The sequence below is a fragment of the Micropterus salmoides genome, unplaced genomic scaffold (genome assembly GCF_014851395.1).
Source record: "Micropterus salmoides isolate LMB-PRFRI ecotype aquatic unplaced genomic scaffold, ASM1485139v1 Ms_hic_scaffold_22, whole genome shotgun sequence".
NCBI lineage: Eukaryota > Metazoa > Chordata > Actinopteri > Centrarchiformes > Centrarchidae > Micropterus > Micropterus salmoides.
Window position 1 is genome coordinate 6,878,159 of NW_024041373.1, and position 23,975 is coordinate 6,902,133.

Consider the following 23,975-nt stretch of genomic DNA (forward strand, 5'->3'; position numbering starts at 1 on the left):
CAATATAGTTTTCAGCGTAAGTTGGAGCAGAAAATGTCTCCACAATGCAGGAAATTACCAGTTTAATGCTCAAAATCTTCTTAGGTAGGACTCCCAGACCCCCCTCACATGCATTTCCACATAGAATATTCAATCTAAATAGTGCCAAAAATCTTGTCTTGTTCTCGTGCATCGTCACATCTCATGACCCAAATGTATCATCACGCCCCAAATCTGAGCCTTTATGTCCCCACCACTTTTCAACACAAAGTGACGCCCTTGCACTGCGTACACACAATGTTAAAACGTTGTTAAAACATTAACATGTTAAAAAGTGTGCAAACGTTAAAGCAGGAAACGCATGAATTGTGAGATGGAGAAAGCCGTTTAATGTGAAGCAGCAGCAGTGGGATGTTCCATGTGCATCAGCTGTATTTTATACAGCTCTGATATGGCGTGAAGACGGTAAACAGTGAAGCTGTTATCAATGAGAAAATTTTTTTTTTCCTGTAAATTAATTCTTGTGAAGAGAGTCTGAATCCAGCATGGTAATGGCAGACATATGCAGGCATACATATCGTCATGCATCTGTCCCTGTCTATGTCTCTGTTGCTCTCCTTCTCCCAAACACACACACACACACACACACCAACCAATAATTGCATTTTACTCTGGCAGTGTCCAACGGGCGAAGGCAAGCAGCCACGCTCTGATCCTTGGCTCAAAGAGTTGTTTCAACAGTATCAGCATCAGCCAAGTCAACAGTCAATGGCCCCCATGCTGTTTCTGCTGTGAGTCCCCCGCAGGAGATAACAAAGCCTCAGCCACTGTTGCTGACAACTATCATGGACTCTAACAGGGTCAGCTCAAGTAATTACACAGAGATGTCATCATTGAAAATCCAATATTAGTGACACATTTTTAATGTTACTCTCGAAAGCATGGCACTTTTGATTATGTACTTATGATTATGGATAACTCGTGTAAAAAATTGAGGCCAAAGCGCTAGTGGGTATTGTATTACCATAAACAGTCGCACTAACGACAATTTCCTGCTCAAGGGAAATGTTAAGTTGCGGGCCTTAGACATTCAGCCACATCACCTGACATTGATCTTTCAGTGTTTTGTTTTTTTTTACCAAACAAATGCATGGCGCTATAAAAGACTTTATGACCCATGTATCGAATTGCCTGTCAGCAGCAACATCCACAATTGATTGGAATACAAGCGAAGGCAAAGCGCTTGCTTACGCTGCTCTTTGGAGCATGTCCAAGGAAATGTCCTGTATGAACGAACACGGTCCGAAGGAATTCCCAAGGTGGTACAGTGAGTTGGCAAGGCTCTGTTCTAATCCTGGACCAAAAACAAACAAAACAAAAACATAACACATACCCCGGTCTGTGCTGCCAAACCAGGCAGCAAGGGCTCATCATGATCAGACATTGCATTGTCTTATACCAATGTCTGCTGTATGATCAGATCAATCAGGTCCTGACGGATTTTCAGTAAAAATCAAACACCCTGTATATTCTGGCAATGGAATAAACACTTTACCCTGACTAATCTCATTCTTATCGTAGCCTTATTCTCTGGCAAACAGGTCTGAGGACGAAGCCAGCTGCTAGGTAGCTAATCCTATCACTGGTGTTGTGGCAGGCATCCATTGTGAACATGTAAGGAGTCAAGGAGAGTCCAGGGGAGCGCTCAAGGCTGCTCCTTTATCAGCTGCTGTTCATCTCGCACAGCAACAGCAACATGTGGGAACGACGAGGGAGGAGTGGGACCTTGATAGAATGTGTGCGTGTGTTTGGGTGTGTAGGTGCACGGCGGAAGAATGTATGTGTTTGTGGCAGTGAGCGCATATGAGTCTGTTTAATTCCACAATGTAGATGTGAACAGCATAGCATGGCAAGATAGGCAAAATCCCGCTGAAGACATATCCCCTAAAACCTGCATTTCTCGGGAGGAGAAACCTCTCGCTCTCTTCCTCTACCTTCCCGCCTCTGGAAGTGGGAAGGCAAGGTTAACAAGCTGACCTTCCTGTTTTGTCCTCTCCTCATCTTCCAGATGGACCTCTGGAGATGCCCCTCTTCCAGCTCATCCCCTCCCAGAGACAACTGGTTTTTCATGGAGACCGTCTACCCTTGCAGTGCACTGCCTCGTACCTGGACACGTCAGTGGAGTTGCGGTGGCGTCACAACGGCCACATCGTGAGCACGCAGGAGGACCGGGGCATCTACGTGGAGGAAACCCTGCTTCATGACTGCTGCCTGCTGACCAGGTACATGCAGAGGAGAGGAGAGTGGGCGGCAAGGAGGGAGGGGGGACGGATGGGGGAATGTGAGCTGGGAGCTGATAGCTGTTGACTGGCCTGTTGCACTGACACACATTTCCAAGGATGTTTTGAACAGATAACATCAGAATACATAAACATTCTCATCATGTTACACAGAGAAACACAAACATGTGCAAACTATGTCGAACACACATGTTCATTTACACACACAGACACCGCTCTCCCTATCTCTCACTCACCCGTAGGAGCTACGATTTACCTTTTGTTACTGCCGCCCTTGATAAGGATCTGAAAGGACAGGACAGAATTGGCTTGGCAGCATGCCAACACCTCAGAGCAATCGGCGGCTCGTCTCTAGAGGTTGGCCGTCCAGCCGCTCCCTCAGCTCCGGTGGATCACTAACTGAGCGCACGCTAAGAGGAACAGATGCTGAATCATAATTGCGGTGATAAAATAGACTGGCAACACTAGTTTCGCACATTTTTTTGATAGAAGACGTTGCCACAAGCTTCCATCGCCTTCCTGTCTTTGTTTTCTTGGTGGTCTGCGGCGCCTGTGTGTGTGTATGTGTGGGTGTATTGAGTGTGTGTGTGTGTGTGTGTGTGTTATAGTAAACACGTTTGACGTAATGCTGTGGCAACAGCGCACAGATGCAGGAGCACATTGCTGTTGATTACTTTACCAGCTGCCTGTTCAGAATCTACTTCTAACATAAATATTGATGTAGTGCTGACAGAAATATGTATCCCTGTGTCAGCAGGGGCCAGAACACCTCTTGTTGTGTGGTTTATTTGGCAACAAGAATGCCAGCCATTCTGCTCCATTTCCAGTAAGGCAGGGGTGTCAAACTCATAATCACTAAGGGCCACATAAGCGTTATGGTTACGCTCAAAGGGCCAGTTGTAACTGTAAGACTGTATAAATGTACTTTACTGCATAAACAACTCCTTAACATATTGTAAAATAACATGCTCTTTATTTGATTATTTAGCCTTCTGAAGTTAAGGACATTTAACCCATCAGATGCAAAAATATAAGCAAGCACATTTCTTTGTTATTATAACATAAATTAATGAATTTATCAGGTTTGGAAACCCATGATACTCAATCAGTCTTTGTTATGTACTTTTCAAGTACAAAACAAAGACAAATATCATCAAACTATTACATTAACTTCTCACTTTTTCTCAGACGAGAGGGGCAGAACTATGGTAAAACAACAGATGTGGCATTTGATAAAACAAACGGCTGCACACAGCCTTGCAGAGGGCATACATCCAACTATTGAGACAGATAGTTTTATTACCTGGAAAAATGCTGACGTATATTGTAGCCTACTCCTTCATCACAGACACTGCCTCATGCTCATAACACAAAAGACATAGGCCTAGTCTACCGGTTTCTCTTCTTGAAGCACAAATGTGTTCACTTTCCCATCGTTCATGAAATTGCCTTCCTTCTGCATAAATTTTGGACATTTTGGGACAATCATGAATCTTATAAGCTTTCGCGGGCCACATCAAATGACGTGGCGGGCCTTGAGTTTGACGCATGTGCAGTAAGGGATACAATTCCCCTGACTACATTTCGCCACAAATAGTCAATATTTATCTTTTCATTATGTACAAGCTTGCTGTTTGACATTCTCAGTGAGCCCTATGGTGAATACGCTGCCTTGAATAATTGTAATACATGGTAGAGAGAGGGCTTTTAGTTTAGTTTCATAGTCTTTGTCAGTAGTGACGTTTCTTTGCATAGTTTAATATAATAGAATTTTTATTGAGGTGTTTATCAATAGGGGTCAGTACGTTACTTTGTATCACAAACAGTGCAAGCAGGGTAGCAGGATAACAAGAGATTGGACCCAATACCAGACACCAGAGGCAGAGCAGGTGCAGTTCAGTTATTTATTGATAAAACAAGGTACACAAGCTTATGGGAAGGTGATGCAGGTAATAGCCAGGTAGCAGCCCAGCACATGAAAAAAATCAAAAAGGATACAGGCATGAATCCAAAGTCCATTAAACAGGCAAGGTCCAAGGGAAAACACAGAAAGTCCAAAAACAAAGGGAAAATAACAAAAGGCTGGACTGTAAGTTTAAGAGAGGAACTGGCACTGAGTGAGGTGCACAGGCAAACTAAATACACAAGAGGTATAAGGATAACAAGGGACAGGTGCAACAAGTTAGGGCAGAGCCGACAATCACATAGGCGGGAAACGCAAGGGCAGGAAGTGTAGTGATAAGGAACAAGAGGTGAGTAACAAAGTAAAACAGGAAACACAGAATGGATGAATGAATGACACAAGGAAAAACACAACCTAATGCACAGACCCGAACAACACAAAGACAGGAAGTGGATATAACAAAGACACGAGGAGTTTCCACTATGGGGGATCAATAAAGGAACATCTTATCTTATCTTATCTTAAAATAAAACAGGAAATACACAACAAAACCCCAAAACCATGACACTGTCATTCACTATAATCATTGCCTATCAGCAGTGAAGCATAAATTTCTACTTTATGCCACTTTATACTTATACTTAACTACCCAGTCCGAGACAGGGAAGTACAAGTGGTGACAGTGAACCAAAAAGTAGAGGTAGCGGAGGAACGAGAGGTCCGGGAGTGCGACGGAGAACAGCTAAAATTCTGACCGAATCTTACATCTTACCATTAAATGATGCTATAATCACATAATGAGTCTACACATAGTAGCTTTAAGTAAAGAGTCTGAATACCACTCTCAACACCAACTATCAGTAGACATGCAGTGAAACCCACTAATATCATACAGTAGTGACATCGTGGTCACTGGCTTCAGACTCAGATGCCCATCAAAGAGAAGATGAATCCTCATTGTCCATTGTTGGATGTGACTGTGGCGAGAACTCCTTATGCAAATGACCCTCTGTGTTGGCTGTGGATTGACTGGTGATGTCTGTCAGCTCGTCTTCCAGCCTTCTGCTTCTCCTGTTCCATCAGGACAAACTTTACTTCTCCCCATCTCTCCCCCTACCCAAAATGAATCCACCAGAATTTTGACTACACTTTTCCATTTCAGTGTACCAATGAAACATGGTGAATTTCTCGTTGCTCCCATTCTGATTAGGGCCCCGCTTGCAATTATGCACGGCTCTCCTCTTGTATACACAAATAATGCAATTTTCTCCCCCAAGTGGAACCCATTCGGGTCATGTTGCTCTTGGCACCTAAAATGTTTCCCTCCTGTAGAAAACCTGCAAGGAGCAGACATCATTTCCATAGCTGATGAGTGTGTAACGGAGCTCGGTCCAACAAAAACAATCTGCTGTGCCTGGGCTGAACTTCACCCTTCACCCTGAGCCGTATCTTAAATTGCAGTGTTGAGAGAAACGCGTGGGGGAAATTAAAGTCCTGTGACTTCACTGGTCCAGAACTCGTTAAGTCAAGTAAAAAAACATATCTAATGTTTTCGCCTTTTGACATGCCAGATGCTGTCAATGTTCGTTTAGTCACAGTGGACAATATATTAGTCATTATGGCCCGTGCTGATGTCGTTCACCTTGGATAAATGTGATCCGAGTCAGTCAGCCTTGCCCTGCATGCCCCATCAGAGAGCAGAGACTGAGTACACAGGATTTAGCGCGTGGCTTAAAGCCCTCGTCTGGATTTGTCGCACAATGTTGCAGCAATATGAGCGGAGATGCCAAAGCCTCAGTGAAGTGACCTCTTTGAAGGTGAACCCAAATTGCATAATTCTGTTTATCCTGCTTTAGGCTTTATCAGGCAAACGGCCAGTGTAGACATTCAAAACATGACATGATCTTTTACTTACTGAAACAGGCATACCATAAGGATTTTTTTTCTTTCCTTTTGTTTTGTAATGTTTGTTTTGTATTGTATTTTGGTATCTTTCAGCTCCCTCCCACTTTCACACTGTGCTGTGTCATTATAGCCTCTTATTTGCTGGCGCAGGTGGGCCGATAAGCTGATCCGTTTACATTGCTCACAGTGAGCAGCGGCAAAACAACCAGGCCCCATGAGGCCTGATGATTCTGCGATCTGGGCCAGACTCCTGCTGAGTAATGGTGTCAGGCCAAACTCCCAGTATTAGCTATGCTAGCGGCAGCAGTGGGACCAGCCTGTGATTCATGTTTCATTAATCAAACATTTTAGAGCCCTGTAGCAAGCTACAGCAGACACTTTGGATGTATCTTTCGTAATCCTCTTCATTTTTAATCAGGCTAATCTTGCACAAAATGAAGAACCTGGTTTGGAAATATTCCGGAAGGAAAAAGGAAAATGTCTCTTCCTGCCTCTTCCCTGTGATTCCTTCCCCTGGTGATCTTTCTACAGCTCTCTTATATAAACTCTGCTCTTGCTTACAAACATACACTTTAATTCCTTTCAGATCTACCCACATCTCTTTCCTCTGTTATTGCATTCTGCTGTGTTTTTTTAAATCCCTGCCTCTGTTGCACGTTGTGTTGTTTTTCCTCTCTTCTTGTTTTGTCATGAATTTAGTTGTTCGCTTGCCAGCTTTTTTGAAGCATCAGTTGCTAAGGAGACCAAATTTAATCATGTCCACACATATACAATTTTACTTCTGGGTTCATCACTTTACTGCTTGCCAGATTCAGTCAATAAAGATAACATAATAAGAGATCTTAGTTACATTAGATGAAGTTTAACAAGGATAAAGTGAAGTTCAAATTAAGCAGTCCACTTAATATACAGTGTAGAGTAGTGGAGTGGGTTAAGACAATGAGCTAATTTGATATGGATGCTGCTCCAAGTATATTCATTATAGCAAAGTAAATTATTTCTGTGCAGACACTCAGCATGCACATATGCTCCTACATGTATGTTTTCATGCAGAATATATATATATAATATATCCTCTTGCCATGTAAATAATCAAAGAAACGGGCTTAAAAACGCACACATGCTCATGCCGAAACACAAGCTCACAATCAGCAAGCTTGGATGAAAATGTCCCAGCTTTGGAGCATTTGTTGGATAGAGGGGACAGATTGAAAGTTTACAGTCTTGTAAGCAACATTATGTAAACAAATTGTTAAATATCAGTGCACAAGCATAAATGTTCCTAATGAGTCCATGGGGAGCTGCTCCACAATGGTGCAGTGTTACCGTGGATGTAGGTCAGTGCTTTGTGTATGGCTTATGTGCCCTACTGCTTTTCACATGCTGGAGTCATTTCTTTATATGTTTATTATGTGAGGATGACCTTTTTTTCTGAGAAGTATCCTGGTTGGATGGTTTCCTCTGCCCACCTTGTTTTGTCTGGGTGCAGCGGTTCATTGGGGACATTTGTGATCAGGCTGCAGCACAATACACCTACAGTGGTGAAGTTTTCCTTTGTGAGGTGGGAGACAGGGTGAGGGGGGGCAGTAGCTGAGAGAGAGGTGGGCGGTTGGGTGTGTATGTGTGTTGGGGTGGTTGTGTGTGTGTGTTAGGGGGGGGGGGTTATTTCCCTGTGTGTTTCCCAGCATTCAGACTGTTGGAACATGTTCAGCGATGATGTAACTGTCCCCTCTGCAGACTATTCATGCTTAGAGAGGACAAGTACATCACCTCTGTCTCACACACCTGCATGAATGTAATCACACAGGTGCCAGCACACGTGCGAACCACCAACCCCACCACCATCATCAACATCATCATCTTCCTCATTATGACCAATACACATTCTAATGAATCTGTACTGTACACGGACACCTGTCAGAATTTATGTGAACATTCTCCTAAAAAGTTAATAAATCGATAACCGATAATGCTTATTGACCTGTTTTTGAAACAGATCATCAGCTCAAACCAAGCCCCTTTAATTTGACATTGATAATAATCTTTGATCTACACACCTGGGGACATTTGTGAATTGAAAAAAAATTTAAAAAGTACTGTTAAAAGTTCATCAGCAAATGTGCTAATTAAATGTAAAGCAACGTTATGAGTAAAGTGTTAATTGCCTACATTATTTTTTTCTTGCTGGGGTTTGACTATTTAGACGCTATTGAATTTGCAGCAAATACTTGAATAAACAAGGCTACGCATGGATGCGTGACATTTACAAGTCTATTTCAAAGTCCCATACGCCGACAACACTTCTCATGATTCAGAAGTATTAGACACTAACAATAACAACTGCAGTTCTTTTAAGATAAAATAGGATAATAATGTCACTCACTCACAAGTGCAGGCAGAAGGCAGGCGGATGATTGTTTACAGAAAAGCGATAGAGAACAATGAAAAAACCCACACATCTCATATCTCAACAAACGAGCAGCACAGACATTTGTGGTATCCCGACAAGATCATGTGATGATGAAATCATGCATTTTTAGTTTGAGGCTAGGATAACTTAAAGGACTTAGCTGGGAATCTGACTTATAACCCAGAAGAAATCAACAATGCATTCAGAGATTATTATAAAAACTTATATACATCACAAATTGACCCATCTAGTTCTAACATCGATGCATTTCTGAACAATATAGATTTGCCAAGGTTAGATGATGAACAGATCAGGCCTCTGGATTCACCTGTTTCAATGGCTGAACTCCAGGAAGCTCTCTTACATATGCCGAATAATAAAGCCCCTGGGCCAGATGGTTTTCCCGCTGAACTCTATAAGGAATTCTGGGAAATACTTGCGCCCACATTCTATAGGATGGTTATGCAAATTAGGGGTACTTGCATGTTGCCTCCAACAATGAATTCTGCTAATATCAGTCTGCTCCTTAAACCAGACAAAGACCCCATACTCCCGTCCAGTTATCGCCCAATATCACTTATTAACGCAGATCTTAAAATCATCTGCAAAACCCTAGCAAGAAGGCTAGAGAAGGTCACTCCTGGTATAATACACTCCTAACACTACCAAACAGGATTTATTAAGGGCAGGCACTCCACCAACAATACACGCAGGCTACTTAACGTAATAGACTATGCCACTATTCATAACCTGGAAACTACAGTTGTTTCTTTAGATGCAGAGAAAGCATTTGACAGAGTAAATTGGAAATTTCTATTCGCTACTTTATATAAATTTGGATTTGGAAACTCTTTCATGTATTGGATTAAATCTTATACAGTTCCCCAAGAGCTTCTGTCAAAACAAATGATCATACTTCTCCATGCTTTAGTCTCCAGAGGGGTACCAGGCAGGGTTGCCCACTCTCTCCCTCGCTATTTGCTATTTTTATAGAACCGCTAGCAGCTGCGATCAGACAAAATAATAATATTAAAGGAATTCAAACAGAAAATATACACCACAAGATAAGCCTTTATGCAGATGATGTATTACTTTTCCTCCTAAACTCACAAACTTCTCTTTCTGAGACAATCACACTTATAGATAAATTCTCATCCATCTCGGACTACTCCATTAACTGGAGTAAATCCATAGTTTTACCTGTAAAGTGTGATTTCCAGAGTATATCTACCACACCGCTAAAGTCTGGGAATATTAAATACCTGGGTGTCAATATTTCCTCCAGGCTGTCAGAACTGACATGGCTAAACTACACGCCTTTACTTAAATTAATAGAGGATGACCTTGGACATCATTACCTATATCACTCATGGGAAGAGTCTCCACCATAAAAATGTCTCCACCATAAAAATGATGGTCCTACCTAAAATCAATTACCTGTTTTCAATGTTACCCACCAAACCCTCTGCTGTCTGGTTTAAATCACTGGACTCAAACATCTCAAAATTTTGGTGGAAAAATAAACCCCCACGAATCAGTCTAAAAACTATGCAAAAAGCAAAAGACTGTGGTGGTTTAGAACTGCCAAATTTTTATCATTACTTCCTGTCCAATAGACTACAATATATCTCAAAATGGATCAATCAGAGCCCCCTGGACCACTCATGGATGGACATAGAACAAACATTCTGTAAGGATTTCCGATATGCCATTCATCAGTTCCAGCATCAAACGTCATACCTGCTTTAAAAGCATTAACATAAGCACTTCCTTGGTAGCTTGGTGGGAACTTCTCAAAATATCTGGGTCTTCACCTATCCCATGCAGATTTACCCCAATCTGGAATAATCCTGACATCCTGCAAAATAAGAAACACTAAATTCCCCACTGTGGTATGACAAAGGGATAAGACATCTAGAGCATGTAATGCAAGGCAGTAACTTTATTCCATTCCAGGATCTAGTGGCACAATATGGAATTAGCCATAATAGATTTCTGGAATTTCAACAGTTTAAATCCATAATTCAGGCTAGATTTAAGGATAAAATAATGGACTTAGATTTACCTCCAATGATAACAGACTTTCTTAAACTCTCGCCTCCAAAACTGTTATCAAAAGTATACATGTTACTGTTAAAAACAGATAGTTCAATCTCTCTCCCATTCTTAAAGTGGGAGACAGATCTATCCATTAGTCCAGACCAAAACTTTTGGATGCAGATATGTTTAAATACCTTTAGAATGACTACAAATCCCAATCTACAACTTATACAGTATAAAACTCTCCATAGAACACACTATACTGGACAAAGGATGTTCAGAATGGGTCTTATGCAGTCAAACATCTGCCGGAACTGCTCAGGTAACATATCTGATAGTTACATGCATGCTATGTGGCAATGTACACCTGTTCAAAAGTTCTGGCAGAAGATATGTGAAGACCTATCGATATGGCTAAGTTACCCCGTCCCAGTTTCCCCATCACTCTGCGTGCTGGGGGACCTAAGTGACATTAGTATAGAGGTTGACACATCATACAAGCTTCTCACTGCCTTATGCATCGCCAAGAAAACTATCCTCATGAACTGGAAGGCCAAAAAGAATATAAGTATCACCCAATATCGGAATCACCTTATAGATCACATTAGCATGGAGAAAATGTCTGCTGTAAAAAAAAACAAATTGACACAGTTCCAATCTCTCTGGTCCCCCTTGATCAACTTTATCCCTTAATGGGGGTGGGTGTGTACTGCCTTGCTGGTCAGGGTCCCGTACGGCCGGTAGGTGTGTCTGGGGGTGGGTTGATTCTTAGATGCATTGTGGTGCGGGCGTGGGGGACTTTTTCTAATTTTTTATTTTTTTTTTTTTAAATGTTGGTTGATGGCATGGTGTTGGCGGGGGGGCGGCGCTCGGGATGCCTAGGGCGCGGGCTTGACGGGGGGACCGGTGTTTGCCCTGTATTCGGCGTGCCGCTGCTGCGGGGTGGGTAGCCACTCTGCTTGGGTGTCGCGCGGTTGTTGGTATCGGTGTGCGGGTGGTGATTTTGACTCGCGCGCTGTGCGGATGTGGTGGCGCTCGGTGCTTGGCTGCCTCTCTGTGTGTCCTGTGTGTGGGTCCAGGTTGGGGGGGAGGGGGCGGGCGGCGGGCATGGCGGTGGAGGTTGGTGGGAGGGGATGCTTGTGGTGGGTTTCGGTCCGGTGGTGAACATGCAGTGTGGGTCACGGTGTAGCCGTGGGTGGGGTCTGTGGTCTCTCTGGCTGCGGGGGGGATGGGGGCGGTTTGCGCCGGCTGGCATCTCTCCTGTGCAGCGCATTACCTGGCTGTTGTGTGCCGCTAGTTAGATTGGTAGCGGGGTAGTGTTGATTGGCTCATCTGTAGGACATTATTGGCTTGCGTGCTTGTCGGGGGTTGGGGGCATCAGGTGCGGACCTGTACTGGGCTGGTGTGCGGCCCTGTCCTGTGTGTATGCTGTGCATCCTGATAATTGCATTTCGGTTCTCTGAGGGGTCTGGCGACTGTTTGTTGGAGGGGTGGGGGACCGGGAAGAAGGGGTTGACGGGGTGGGTTGGGGTGCGGGCTGGTCCTTTTTGAGCTGGTTGGGGGGTGTCTCCTCTGGATTTTAGTGCCCGGACTGGATGCTTGGTGGTTGTGCTGGGATCCTGTGTGTGGAGGGGTTGCGCTTTAGGGTGTGTCGATGGTTGTTTGGCAGTCGCGTCGCGGCCCTCTGGATTGTGGTCGTGTTGAGTCCTAGGGGCTAGGTGCATCTGCTGACTCCCTAGGGCTGAGGGGCTGTTGCTGTTGTCGCAGGGTGATTGCTGTCTCTTTTCTTTGGGGACGGTGGGGGTTTGTGTGTGGGATGCTTCGCTGCTAGGGAGGGAAGGGCGCGGGGGTGGGGGTCTTCTGGCCTGATTGCTCCTGATTGTGGGGAGCGGTGAGGTGGGGGTGTGGCAGTGGGGCTGCCGGAGGGGCCCCGGCAAGGACGGGGGATTGTTGGACTTTGGGTTGGGGCTGCACTGACCTGCCTCGGGAGTGTGTGGGGGTCTGGGGCACGGGGCTTTGGAGCCTCTGGGTCTGGGGCGGGTCTGCGCGCTGGGGGGGCTGGGCCCCCCTCGGCCCGTCCTAGGGATGGGCGGGGTTGTCGCTGACTTTGGGGTGCTGCCGGTGCTAGAGGGGCTCTTGCTATAAGCCCTGGGCTGGAGGGACCTGGCGTCCTCCTGCTTAGGGGGGTGGGGGACGGGACTGAATAAATGATGGGGCCAGTCAGGAATCTGGTCTTCTAGTCTCCCTATGACCTCCTTCACCTTTCCCCCTTTGGTCATGTCTCACAACATACACCCTTAGGACCCTGGGGGGCGGGCAGCCTGCAGGGCGTTTGGGGGGTGGGGCTGCTTTATTGCGGCCTCGCACTTCTTCCTCCCTCACTGCCTGCCCCTCAATTTTAATTACACATTAGACACATAGGGCTTGGGGGTGGGAGGGGCACGATGGGAGGCTCCACTACCTGACAGTTGTGGGGTGCCTGTGTCACAACTACCCTCCAATTTTAGTTGCACCTTAGTTACCACACACCTTATCTTTACTCCACCATACAACACTTCACAATCCATGACATGCATCCAACACAAAACAATACATTTACAGAGGCAGGCAGAGGGGTTGAAGGAGTGGGGGAGATTCTCATTGGCCTCGTGTCCTACCCCTGGAGCCCCGGGCGTCGGGGGTGCTGTGGGGTTGGTGACCGCCTTGCCTGATCTGGGGTGGGCTGGGGGGGGTCGGGGCTCCCCTGGCGTGGGGGCCCGCCCTTGACCTAGGGTTCTGGGGTCTCGGGCTTGTGGCCTTTGCTCATTTCTGGGCGGGTGGTGTGTCCCTGGGCCTGGGGGCTCGTTGTCTCCTCTTCTTGCCTGGGCCCTCTTCGGCAGAGGTGAGGCTCCCGCTGCTTCCCCCTGCCAGCTCTCTCACGGTGGGGGCATTCGGGAGTCTCTGGGGTGCATGGCCGGTGTTGTCGGGGTAGGTTTTGATGCTCCTCCTTGGGGGTGCTTGACTTGGGGGGGCTGGGCCCCTGTCCGGGGATGAGATCGGCCTCGGGGGCTGCTGTCACTGCCTGCACTGTAGGGAGGGATGCCTCTGGCTGGGCTGAGGGACTGTTGGCCTGGTTCTCCCGCGTTATCGCTCCCTGGCGGCAGGGAGCTTCCTGGCACGGCTTTCTGCTGTTCTTCCTTGGGGCGGGGTACAGCTTCCCCCGGGACATGCGGTCTGGGGTCCTTTGGTTCTGCACATGTGCATGACCCTCAAGTATTTCTATGCCCATATATCTATACAACCTAAAAACACCGACTTGCTTGGCTCGAAACCAGCGCCGCTCTTCACCAGCAGCAGCATAACGTTGTTTGAAACTTAGGTGGCAAGCTAGCCAACAAAGCTAGACAGCAGTTACGTATGTCTGAGTATCTAGTAAGTGCGCTTTGGGGGTCGCAGGGTGTCCTGGCTTCTGGGGGTGGGGGTCTCTGCGCGGGTTGATCCGATTGCGGTTTGGTGGGCTGCGGTGGGATTGTGGGGCGATTGTCGATGCATCTTGATGCATTATGCTTTTTCCCTGGGCAGGGTCTCTGGATGGCTGCTGGGCGTTTAGTTTGTGCATTGGAGTCCGGGGGAGGCATTTCCTTGTTGGCTTGGAGGGACCTGTTTGCGTTCCTGTTTTGCTTCGTTGGCCTCGGATCCGTGCTTCCCCATTTCTCTGTCGGCCAGGTGTTTGACCCCTCTGGATACTGAGGTATATAGTTATTTTTCGGGATGTGCAGTGTGGGTGCGGGGCAGGGCTGTGCTCCGGTTTATTCTGGGTTTGTGCCTGGAGTTCTCAGCCCTTGACGGGTGGGTGGGTTGTTGGTGGCATGCAGTTGAGCTAGTTGATTTTGCCTCGTTGCTGGTTTGGCTGGTGTTGCACGGCGGCCGGGGGGCGTGCTGGGCATGGGGGATGTCGGACTTTTATTGGCGGGTGCACGGTGACCTGTGCAGCGCGTTTGCTGCCGGGCTGGGACTTGCTGCTGGTGTTTCTCTCCGCTGGCTTTCGCTGTCGTTGGGTGTCGCCGTGCTCGCGCAGTGTGCTCGCGCAGTGTGCGCGTTGGGCTCGTCACTTGTGCATTGGTGTTGATGATTGCGTGGCATTAGGGCATTTTGGTTGTTTGCTGCGCGGCGGTGGGGTGCTGGGTGGGAGGGGGGGCACTGGTCTATGTTGTGTGTGCGCCGCGGTCGGTCCGGGCGCTGCTCTTCCGCGGGTTACGCTTTTTGCGTTCCGTCGGCATTACGTTGTCAACTGGCATTTGGGTCGGGGTCTTCTGCGTTTGCATCACGGTGCATCTGGGAGTCTTTGTTTTTTTTTGATTTTATTTATTCTTTTTCTTTCTCCCACCCCTATTGGCTACTGGGGTTCTTGCCTGCCTGTTACAGTCGTGGTGCCCCACTCTCACTAACAACTACATTCTTTAACAGGCTTATGCGCACACACATGTACACACACACACATACAGACACACAAACGCACAATGACACAACTTGTCCTTCTTCACAAGAAAACGCCACATCATGTAAGATGTGTTTTTTTTGGTGCTGTTTGGCACCCCGACCGTAACTCACTAATGTCGTAAAGAAGCTGTACGCATGCATTTGTTACGATTACATTATCATCAAAAACTAGCAAGTCGCGAATTTTGCTAACACAGCCAAACATCAAGCAAGTGTGACAACACAAGGGAATAATACTTACTAGTCCAACTGTGTACACTGAGAGAATGCCAGCTAGGCGTCTCTTCACCAGCAGCAGCATAACGTTGTTTGAAGCTTAGGTGGCAAGCTAGCCAACAAAGCTAGACAGCAGTTACGTATGTCTGAGTATCTAGTAAGTTTGCTAACATCAACTTGAGATTTATAGCTAGCAGCTAAAACTTTGTGAAACCTCTGGCTGATTTTGCAAGAGTCATCGTCTTTGCTAATACAGCCAAACATCAACAACAGGTTATTACTTACTAGTCCAATAGCAAGAATGCCACCTCGGGCTGTCCTGCATCCCTTCAGCTCTTTCAATTCACACCAATGAGTAACAGCTAGTCTGAAATTTGCTCTTGTCCAGTCACTTGCTTGTCACTCTCTCTTTATCGCTTCCTCGCTTCCTGCAACTTCTTCTTTGGACTTTTCACAACCTCTTCCCTGATATCTAATCTGAGAATACTGAGCTAACTCCTTCCAAAGAACTTACATTAATCATTACATACTTTTTGCTTCTTCTCATAGCTTGCTTGCTGAAGTGTTTTGTTGATGCCGTAAAGCATTTGGCTGTTCGATTGAAATCTTCAGTTCTACATAGTGCCAGGCAAAGTTGCTTTACATAAATACAAGGCGCTTGATGTGAGCAATGTGAATTTACCCATGTGATTCTAGTGTATAGAAGCCACATGCAGATAAAGGAAATCAGACAGGGTTCTTTATTCTGGTAATTCTTGGTTGGGGTTATAGCTCTATTTAGTCAAAACAAAATACTGACTATGCCCACACATATTTGGTGAAAACAGATTTCCACTAGTAGTCCTGTACAAATTATTTTCTCCTTTTTTCAGTCTAGTGGAGTCTATAGAGGAAGGTCTTGAATTCTCAAATACCACAAAATCTGTGTTGTTTAATCATGAAGCATAGTACAAAATTCTGGCTTTTTATAGTATTTGTAACATTTTTGGTAACATTCTCAGAATTACTGTGGGCCCTGTGACTAACATATTGGTCTTCTACTTTACCTCCCAGTATATTATCCACTGTATATTATCTGTTTAGATCAGGTTTTCAGACAACGTATGTGGTTTATTATATAACTGTTGCACTGTAGAGACAGGCTAACAGTTGGAGTGAGCCCAAAGGGTTTCAGTTTAAAGCCCATCCACACATTACACTCAACTTGCACCTTGTGGAAGAGGGAGGATGTTGTTTTAAAGAGGGAGGTGGAGAAAGAGACCGAGAGAGAGAGAGTGAGTGACTGAAAGAGTATGAGACACAATAAGCATGTGAAGGAGAGGTAAAGGCTAGGGTTACCATTCAAAATTTCTCCTGAAACTAAATATTTGAGTAAATTATATATAGAGACATCATCACAGTGTTGGACAGTGACTCGACTTACAGGAAGGTTTGGATAAAATATATCTCAATGACAGTACTTTGAGAAGCTCCTGTCCAAATTTTTAAATGATTGGTGCGAAAACTCTTCTGAACTACCTAAAAAATGTCCTGAAGTGCTTTTCAGAAAACTGAAAATGTACTTACGCACATGCAAAATCCCTCACATGTATTCACAGGCAGTAACACACACGCACAGACATACACACTTGTTCTCTATCCCAGAATGTCATCATCTCAGTCAAGCGTTCAAATCTGATTTAGGGCCTTTTAGAAAAGCAATCAGAAAAGAGAGCTTTAGTGGAACACAGAAGATGAAATCAGGACTTATTTTATTCATATTCATAACTCGCCCACAGAAAGTCATTGGAGCAAAGTCATGGGGTCCATTCAGCACAGGGAATGTTAACAGCACTCTCTGATTTGCGTTTGTTTTCTCTTGCAAAACAAACAGCAGTGGAGACAAGTTCACACCAGAGAACAATGTGATTTAATGTGGCAGTTATTAGTTATACACACGTTACCTCTCTAGTGGATTCTAAACGCTAGAGCTTAGTTAGGACTGAAAGCATTTGACTGACAGACTTCATGAAGGGTTATATTTAACTTTCAAATTTATTGAACATATATCAGACTTTAAATATTTAGTAGTGTATGATTAAGGCATAGGCATTTAAAATGTAATTTAGGGAATTCAGTGATTACTTAACTACAGTTAGTTATTTCACTCAATCCTATAAGGATCATAACTTTACATGGCAATGCTAATAACAGTATATTCAAATTTTTTGCTAAGTTAGCAGTTTGACAATGCCACTCGTTTGTTTGGTCAGTCTGCCACTTTGTTTGGTTCAGAAATTCATGTTCCCCACAGGATAAATTGTAATAACTTATCTAACTCTTTGTTGTGTTATTGTCTTCGATAGCTTGTCAAATGCATGCAATGACATTACATCAAGATAATGCAACATAACTACAGAGAAGTTTGATCAAACTGAGTTTTCTGCTATCTAAAACACTGAAGGTCATGTCATGTTCATCAGAATCAGAGCAAAGCCCTCTGTCTAAATGCACTATTTTGGACTGATGACCAAAGGTCATACAGGGAGAAATTCATGGTAGAGAAGGCAAGAATGCCAATTTTAGCACTCAATAGACCAGAATGCAATTCATATTGTGTTTCGAGTCAGTCTTATTCCTCAGGCTGGCTGTCTCTCACTATCACTAGTCCTCTGTCCACCTTGACATGCAGTTCAAGGTTGAATAGGTAACACCTCAACTGGGCTATACCTATATAGACAGATAGGTCAAACAAACACAGGACTTTCAGCCAGGAGACTGGGGCCCGTGTCTCGTGTGAAACCAAATGTCAGCATTGACTTATTTAATGTTTTAACGTTACTTCACTTCTGACTTCTGAACCAGCCAGTGCAAAACCATTAGTATAAAAAAAATACATAAAAAACAATATTCACATTATCAACATCCTGCAGTTGTTTTGCAGCACTTGGTGCGCAACGTTGTCTAATCTGGACGAGTCCGCTGGTTGCAAAAAGAAGTCCGGTTTTATTAGAAATAATTGTAAAATGACCTTACTCACCTGAATTATTACGTAAGTAAACACTTTCCTGACGAGTTTACAGTCACAGTCGCTTGTTTCAAGTCTTCTTCAACACAGCATGATGTTCATTTAGTAATTTATGGTCCTCTTTAGAGGAAAATAGACGATAAAGTGGCATATGCTTTTGGGCGGAACTACCTTGTGATTGACAAGTCGCTACCATGGCAACCTGTCAATCACGATAGAAGCGACTCGTATCCGCTGCTCTGTTTAGGTTTTTTTTTTAATGGCTGATAAATTACAACTTTTGGAGGGAGGGACAGGAAAAATTATCTTGGGGCCAGTAAGTTTCAAACCCAAAAACGTTGAGCCCTGGTGAATGTATTTTAGGGCAATATTGACTAAATAGGATATTGCAATATTGATCATGAATATTGCAATAACGATATTAATTTTGATATTCTTAAACATACGTAAAAAACACTCATCTCCTTACTTAGTAGATATTTTTCATTTCTCTTTCTCTTCACTCACACACTGTTGAAGTATGCACACACATCACGTGGTATGCTCCATAGGGTAATGCTCGTGTAGTGGACCTGTGCGCTCACACTTGCATGTGACAGGGCAACTGGCCAATAAAATTTCAAGAGGGGTCTAAATCGAACATAACTTAGCCACACAGCCAACGGACTCATCTCTTCCCAAAATAAATGTAAAATTGCAAACTTTCTGCGACATTTTCGATATGTTATTGGGCAACATGATATTTTGATAACGGTATTGAGTCAATATATTGTGCACCCGTAATGTGTTTATCTTTGTGTTAGTCCTGTGATGGGCTACGGTGTTCTCCAGACTTTTGCCTGGTGCATGTTGGGACAGGCTTAGGCCTAAAATGGCTGTACTTGTAGTAAGCATATTGAGACAGAAAAGGGAGAAGAAGAGAGAGAGAAGCAGATGAAATGAGGGCATTTAATGATTCTGAATAAATATTTCTCTCACACCCTTTGAGAAATGTTTTCTGGGATTTCAGCTCCTCCTCATCAGAGCCGCTCAGCGGCTAATCATCTTTACTCTGAAAGATTTCAGTTTCTTGTCAAGCCTGTCACTTATAATTATTAATGTCAACTGTCACACATTCCCGTTTGTGAAACATTGTTTCCTAAGTCGCATTTAAAAACTTTATACAGTATTGTGTGGATATTCTGTGACTTGTATTATGAACACACAGCTTAATTAAATCACAAAAAGGCATTAGCTCTTTAAGTACAAACAAAGTGTATATTTAACTACATCTGGATTGTATTTGGAAATTAAACAGTTGGCATATCTCAAGGAGGTTGTATTTCCATGGTGATAGTGTTCGTTGCTTAGCAATCTCCGCCGGCTTTTCTCCTTTTTTCATAAGGAGTAAAATCCTCAAGATTAGTCGCCTTGGCAAATGGCCTGCATTGGCTCGTTGTCACTGTTTCACCATCCTTTGTTTAATCAGGCATTTTCTATTGAGATAGAAATCACTGTGACAAAGTAGGAAAGATAAGAATGAGTAATGATCATCTTAAGTCACGGCCAACATTTTAAACCACTGCATACACATACATGCACAAGGGTCTCTTGAATGAACTTGATTTACACACATGCACATACGATTTTGTACTCCATCGCGCTGAGGTGCTTCCACTGACGACAGATTCTATTAAGATGTTGCCCTAACCTTAACCCTCCTCACCGAATGATTAACTTTAATCCTTAACCTAATCCACAAAACACAAATACAAACCACCCTAAATTCAAGTCCTAACACAAAAGAAATCCCCAGTCTACATTAATCCTAAACCCAAGACTAAATCCTAATCCAACACCTTATACGAACCTTTTAAGGACATTTGAATCTCATTAGAAGACGATGACAAACAAATATTTCCAAACACCTACAGTTTTACGCTTCTGTTCTCCTCCTCCAGCGAGGTCATCCTCTCCAACATTGACGTGGGCATCGCTGGCATCTGGGAGTGCCTGGTGAGCAGTTCCCGTGGCAACACTTCTCAGCAAATGGAGATAGTTGTTCTGGAGACGTCAGCACCATACTGCCCCTCTGACAGAGTCACCAATAACAAGGGGGAGTTCAGGTGAGTCACTTCTCAGTGGTCACGTACTGTACGGCCGCTTGACCATGTGGGTTCAAATGGTCTTGTAACAATATTGTCTGTAGTATATTTGAATTGGCATAATATATTGTTCATTTTCACCACTGGTTATGTGCCTAGCGTTTTACTTGATGTTGCCCAAAAATAATTCAGAATGTCAACAAAAGACCCTGTGTCTAAAAACCATATTGAGAGGAAAGAGGCTGAGGAGGAAACAGCGAAATCAGATGGGGGCATCAAGACCACTCTGGCCACAGGGCTCATGATTCTTTGAGCGGCATAAGGCCAAACTGAGGAGGCATGGCAGCATGGCCCTCATGACCAGTGTTGGGCAAGTTACTCAGAAATTGTAATATATTACTAGTTACTTATTACTCCTTTAAAAAGTAATATTATTACTTTACTTATTACTTGGTGATAAAAGTGACTAGTTACGTTACTATATTACTTTCCAGTGTTTCCCAAAGAATGACAGCGGGGCTGGGGTTGGGGGGGAGGGGGTTATTCTAACGTTGGACAGGTTTGTGCAGCGGTGTTCACGAGAGAGAGAGAAAGAGGCAGCGAGCCAGGAGGTGCTACACGAATAGATGCTCCTCAATACAGCTCCTTAATCAAAAATGATTTTAAATATGCCTAATAAAAATTTGGAAAATCAGTATGTGGCGGTCCGTGTTGATAATTATCCCAATTATAGGGTAATTATGGGAAAAACTGCTTTCCCTACTACCCCCTTCACCCCCAAACAAAGTAGTCTCCCTCGACTTTTTAACTAACATCATATTCACAACAGCAGCAAGGAGTGTGGTTTTTACAGAGCATATAGCCTAGGCCTAACGTTTAGCCACCGGCTAAAAAAATAAAAATAAAGCAAGTAAATCCTGACTTTTAAACATCGAGTTTACACTAGATGACACTGTTCTTTGCATCTTAGACTGTGACACAATAATGGCAGCAGCTACTTGCAGCCGTGGAAAGAACACCTCTCTCCCTTGTTCTCCTTTCTTCCTTTAGTTTTGGCTCTCAGCAGACATGAACAACAAAGTCCCGTCCCGCTGAGCCGTCGCACAGTCGTGGATTTACGTCAATGATGGTGCATTCAGTAACGAGTAACGTAGCGTTACTTGCCTTAGTAACTAGTAATAATATTACAGTTTTAGAAAAGTAATTAGTTACACTACTTAGTTACTAGGATAAGTAATATTATTACAGTAACGCTACTGCCCAACACTCCTCATGACTTCCATTGAATTCCTGCCTTGCTGTAATCTCTGCTATTATCTCTCCATGTACAGTGCAGTTAAGGTACTTAAGTCTGGTTCTTGCTGGTGTCGTGCTGGTTTTTGTTCCACCTGAAATCTGCCACACCTGGTCTGCCTTGCCCCTTGATGCGGCTCATTAACTGTCAAAGACCAGAATTGAGTATGTACAGTAAAGCCTTTCATATATTTCATTAATAATTGGATATGTGATATGAAAACCCCCACAATCATTACGGCTCAATGTGGTCCAGCTTTATAGCAAGACTGTAAAAAATGACTGAGGTTTCACATAAAAAGAGGAACACAACACCACAAAAACACTCCTAGCCCTCCATCTATCCTCCTTCCTGCTGTTCTCCACTACTTATGACCACCTTTAAACCTTGTAGTTGTACACGCACACTCACATCCTCCACCTCTCCTCCCCCGTGGGTGTGCTGTTGTCGTGTATGATCCTTTGTAGCCGCTGTACTTTACAGCCCACTTCCAGTGCAGCCAGCACAGAGGCTTTGTTTCTGCCGGGGGCATTGGAGTAATGGGCTGGAAAATGAGCCCCCTTTTTGGTTGGGGGCGAAATTAACGCCATTTATTACTAAGTAGCTGCTGCTGCTGCCGCTGCTGCGACAACGTGGATGGAGAGAGAGGGAAAAAAATAGCATGGGGTAGAGACCAGTGGGATGGCAGGTCTCTACACTGAGAACAGATTACCAGCCTCCTGAGTGCGGCGCTCCTTTATTTTCATTTAAATGAAGTCAAAAAGTGTTGCCACATTAAGCATTACTTCAGCTACTTTTCTGCAGTTGGATTTTGATGTGACCTTAAGGAGAAAAACACAAGACGCCTGTTTCCCTTCAGATTGTAGACCATTTGATCAATATGTGTGATCACAAACAACTCCCTCCTAAAGCTGCAGAAGCACAAAAATAAGACCTTTAATCTGCAGCACCGCCAAGAGAGAAAACCTGGAGTTCTTTTATGATCTGGGAAATGGAGGCTAATGTAGTGGACTATGAATGTTTGGCTGACTTTTAACACTCAAATGAGCTTTATTTTATTGAAACACTAACAGGCATTACCCAGAAAATGAAAATTTTCCATTTCCTCATAAAATCACCCTGGCCCCTATCACAGGTTGGTCAGTAGAGCAGCTCCAGGAATTGGCTCTTGATGACATTATTGAGAAAGTAATTTCTTGCTTCAGAGGAGACTTCACTGAACTTTGCATGGCCATACGAACAACACTTGTAATTACTCTTTTAGGCTGATTTTCCCCTTTAGGAAGGAGCAGGCAGGAACAGGGTCCTTCCGCATATATACATCCTTTTGCATTTTCACTTTCCTACATTAAAGGAGTGCTCCAGCAGTTTAGTATTGCGCTTTCATAAAGTTGTGGGACTTGGGAAAGACTGATGATTGGTCAACAGAACAGCAGAGGCAGAGAAATGCTCACTTTTAGGCCCTAATATGGGTTAAGCTCCAAAACAACAAATCCTTCATTTTCCATGATTCAATTTGTTAGACCTTCCCTGGCTGTTAAGTGCCCCTGACAAGTTACCTAAACGTGATGTGTAAAATTGGTGGGGCATCTTTAGTTACACTGTACACAAAGTGGAACGACAACAAAGTTGATTGTTACAGTTAGTAAGTAAAGTTTGGAATAAAGTTCCTAGAGATAACACATTGTTTCACAATCAAGTATGGATATCTGGCAGTCTTCTGCAAACATAATTAGAACCAGCTTTAAATCAAATATAAGTATGGGGAGTATGAAATTGTGGTGTGGTGCAGTAAGTGTAGATTATAAAACATATTTCATTCATGATAATTTGGAGATGTCTTATGTGGTAGGTGGCCAAAGACTTTAGCTGGCATCCTGGCCTTCCTGCCCTGTGTCCTGCCACCTTTGGCTCTGCCCCCCACTCCATACAGAGGGAGAAGAAGGCGTGGCGGAGCTGTGACCGTGTTGGACGGTGGGCCGAAGAGGACTACACTCAGTGCCCGTATGCCAGTGAACTGACCCGCGAGCTGCATGACCTCACACAGGTATCCATACGTACGATGACCTTGTGCTGGGATTCTGACTATTTTTTCATTCTCTTTGATTTGTCAAGTTTAGTAGGATGTTCACAATGTTGACTTTTATATATTTGCCAATCTACAGTTTAGCTGCAAGATTTATTAATGTCATATTCCCAGAAACTAACATCTCCTCTGATTCATCTGTAGCCTGCAGGTGTTTGCAGATCTGTACATGTAAATCCTTTATATACATAATAGAAACTGACGACAAGCTGTTGAATCTTACATTACCCAAGGGATTAAGTAATCAAGTTCACAGAACTTCATGCATAGCA

General features: G+C 44.1%; 1 protein-coding gene across 1 annotated transcript in view; it reads left to right on the top strand.

The window, feature by feature from the left end:
- Positions 1–23,975, top strand: part of LOC119917305 (adhesion G protein-coupled receptor A3) — a 170,752-nt gene that overhangs the window by 36,243 nt on the left and 110,534 nt on the right. The window contains 4 exon segments of the mRNA XM_038737568.1: positions 2,048–2,261; positions 20,180–20,344; positions 23,470–23,510; positions 23,513–23,664. Of these exon segments, the coding sequence (XP_038593496.1) occupies positions 2,048–2,261; positions 20,180–20,344; positions 23,470–23,510; positions 23,513–23,664 (572 nt within the window).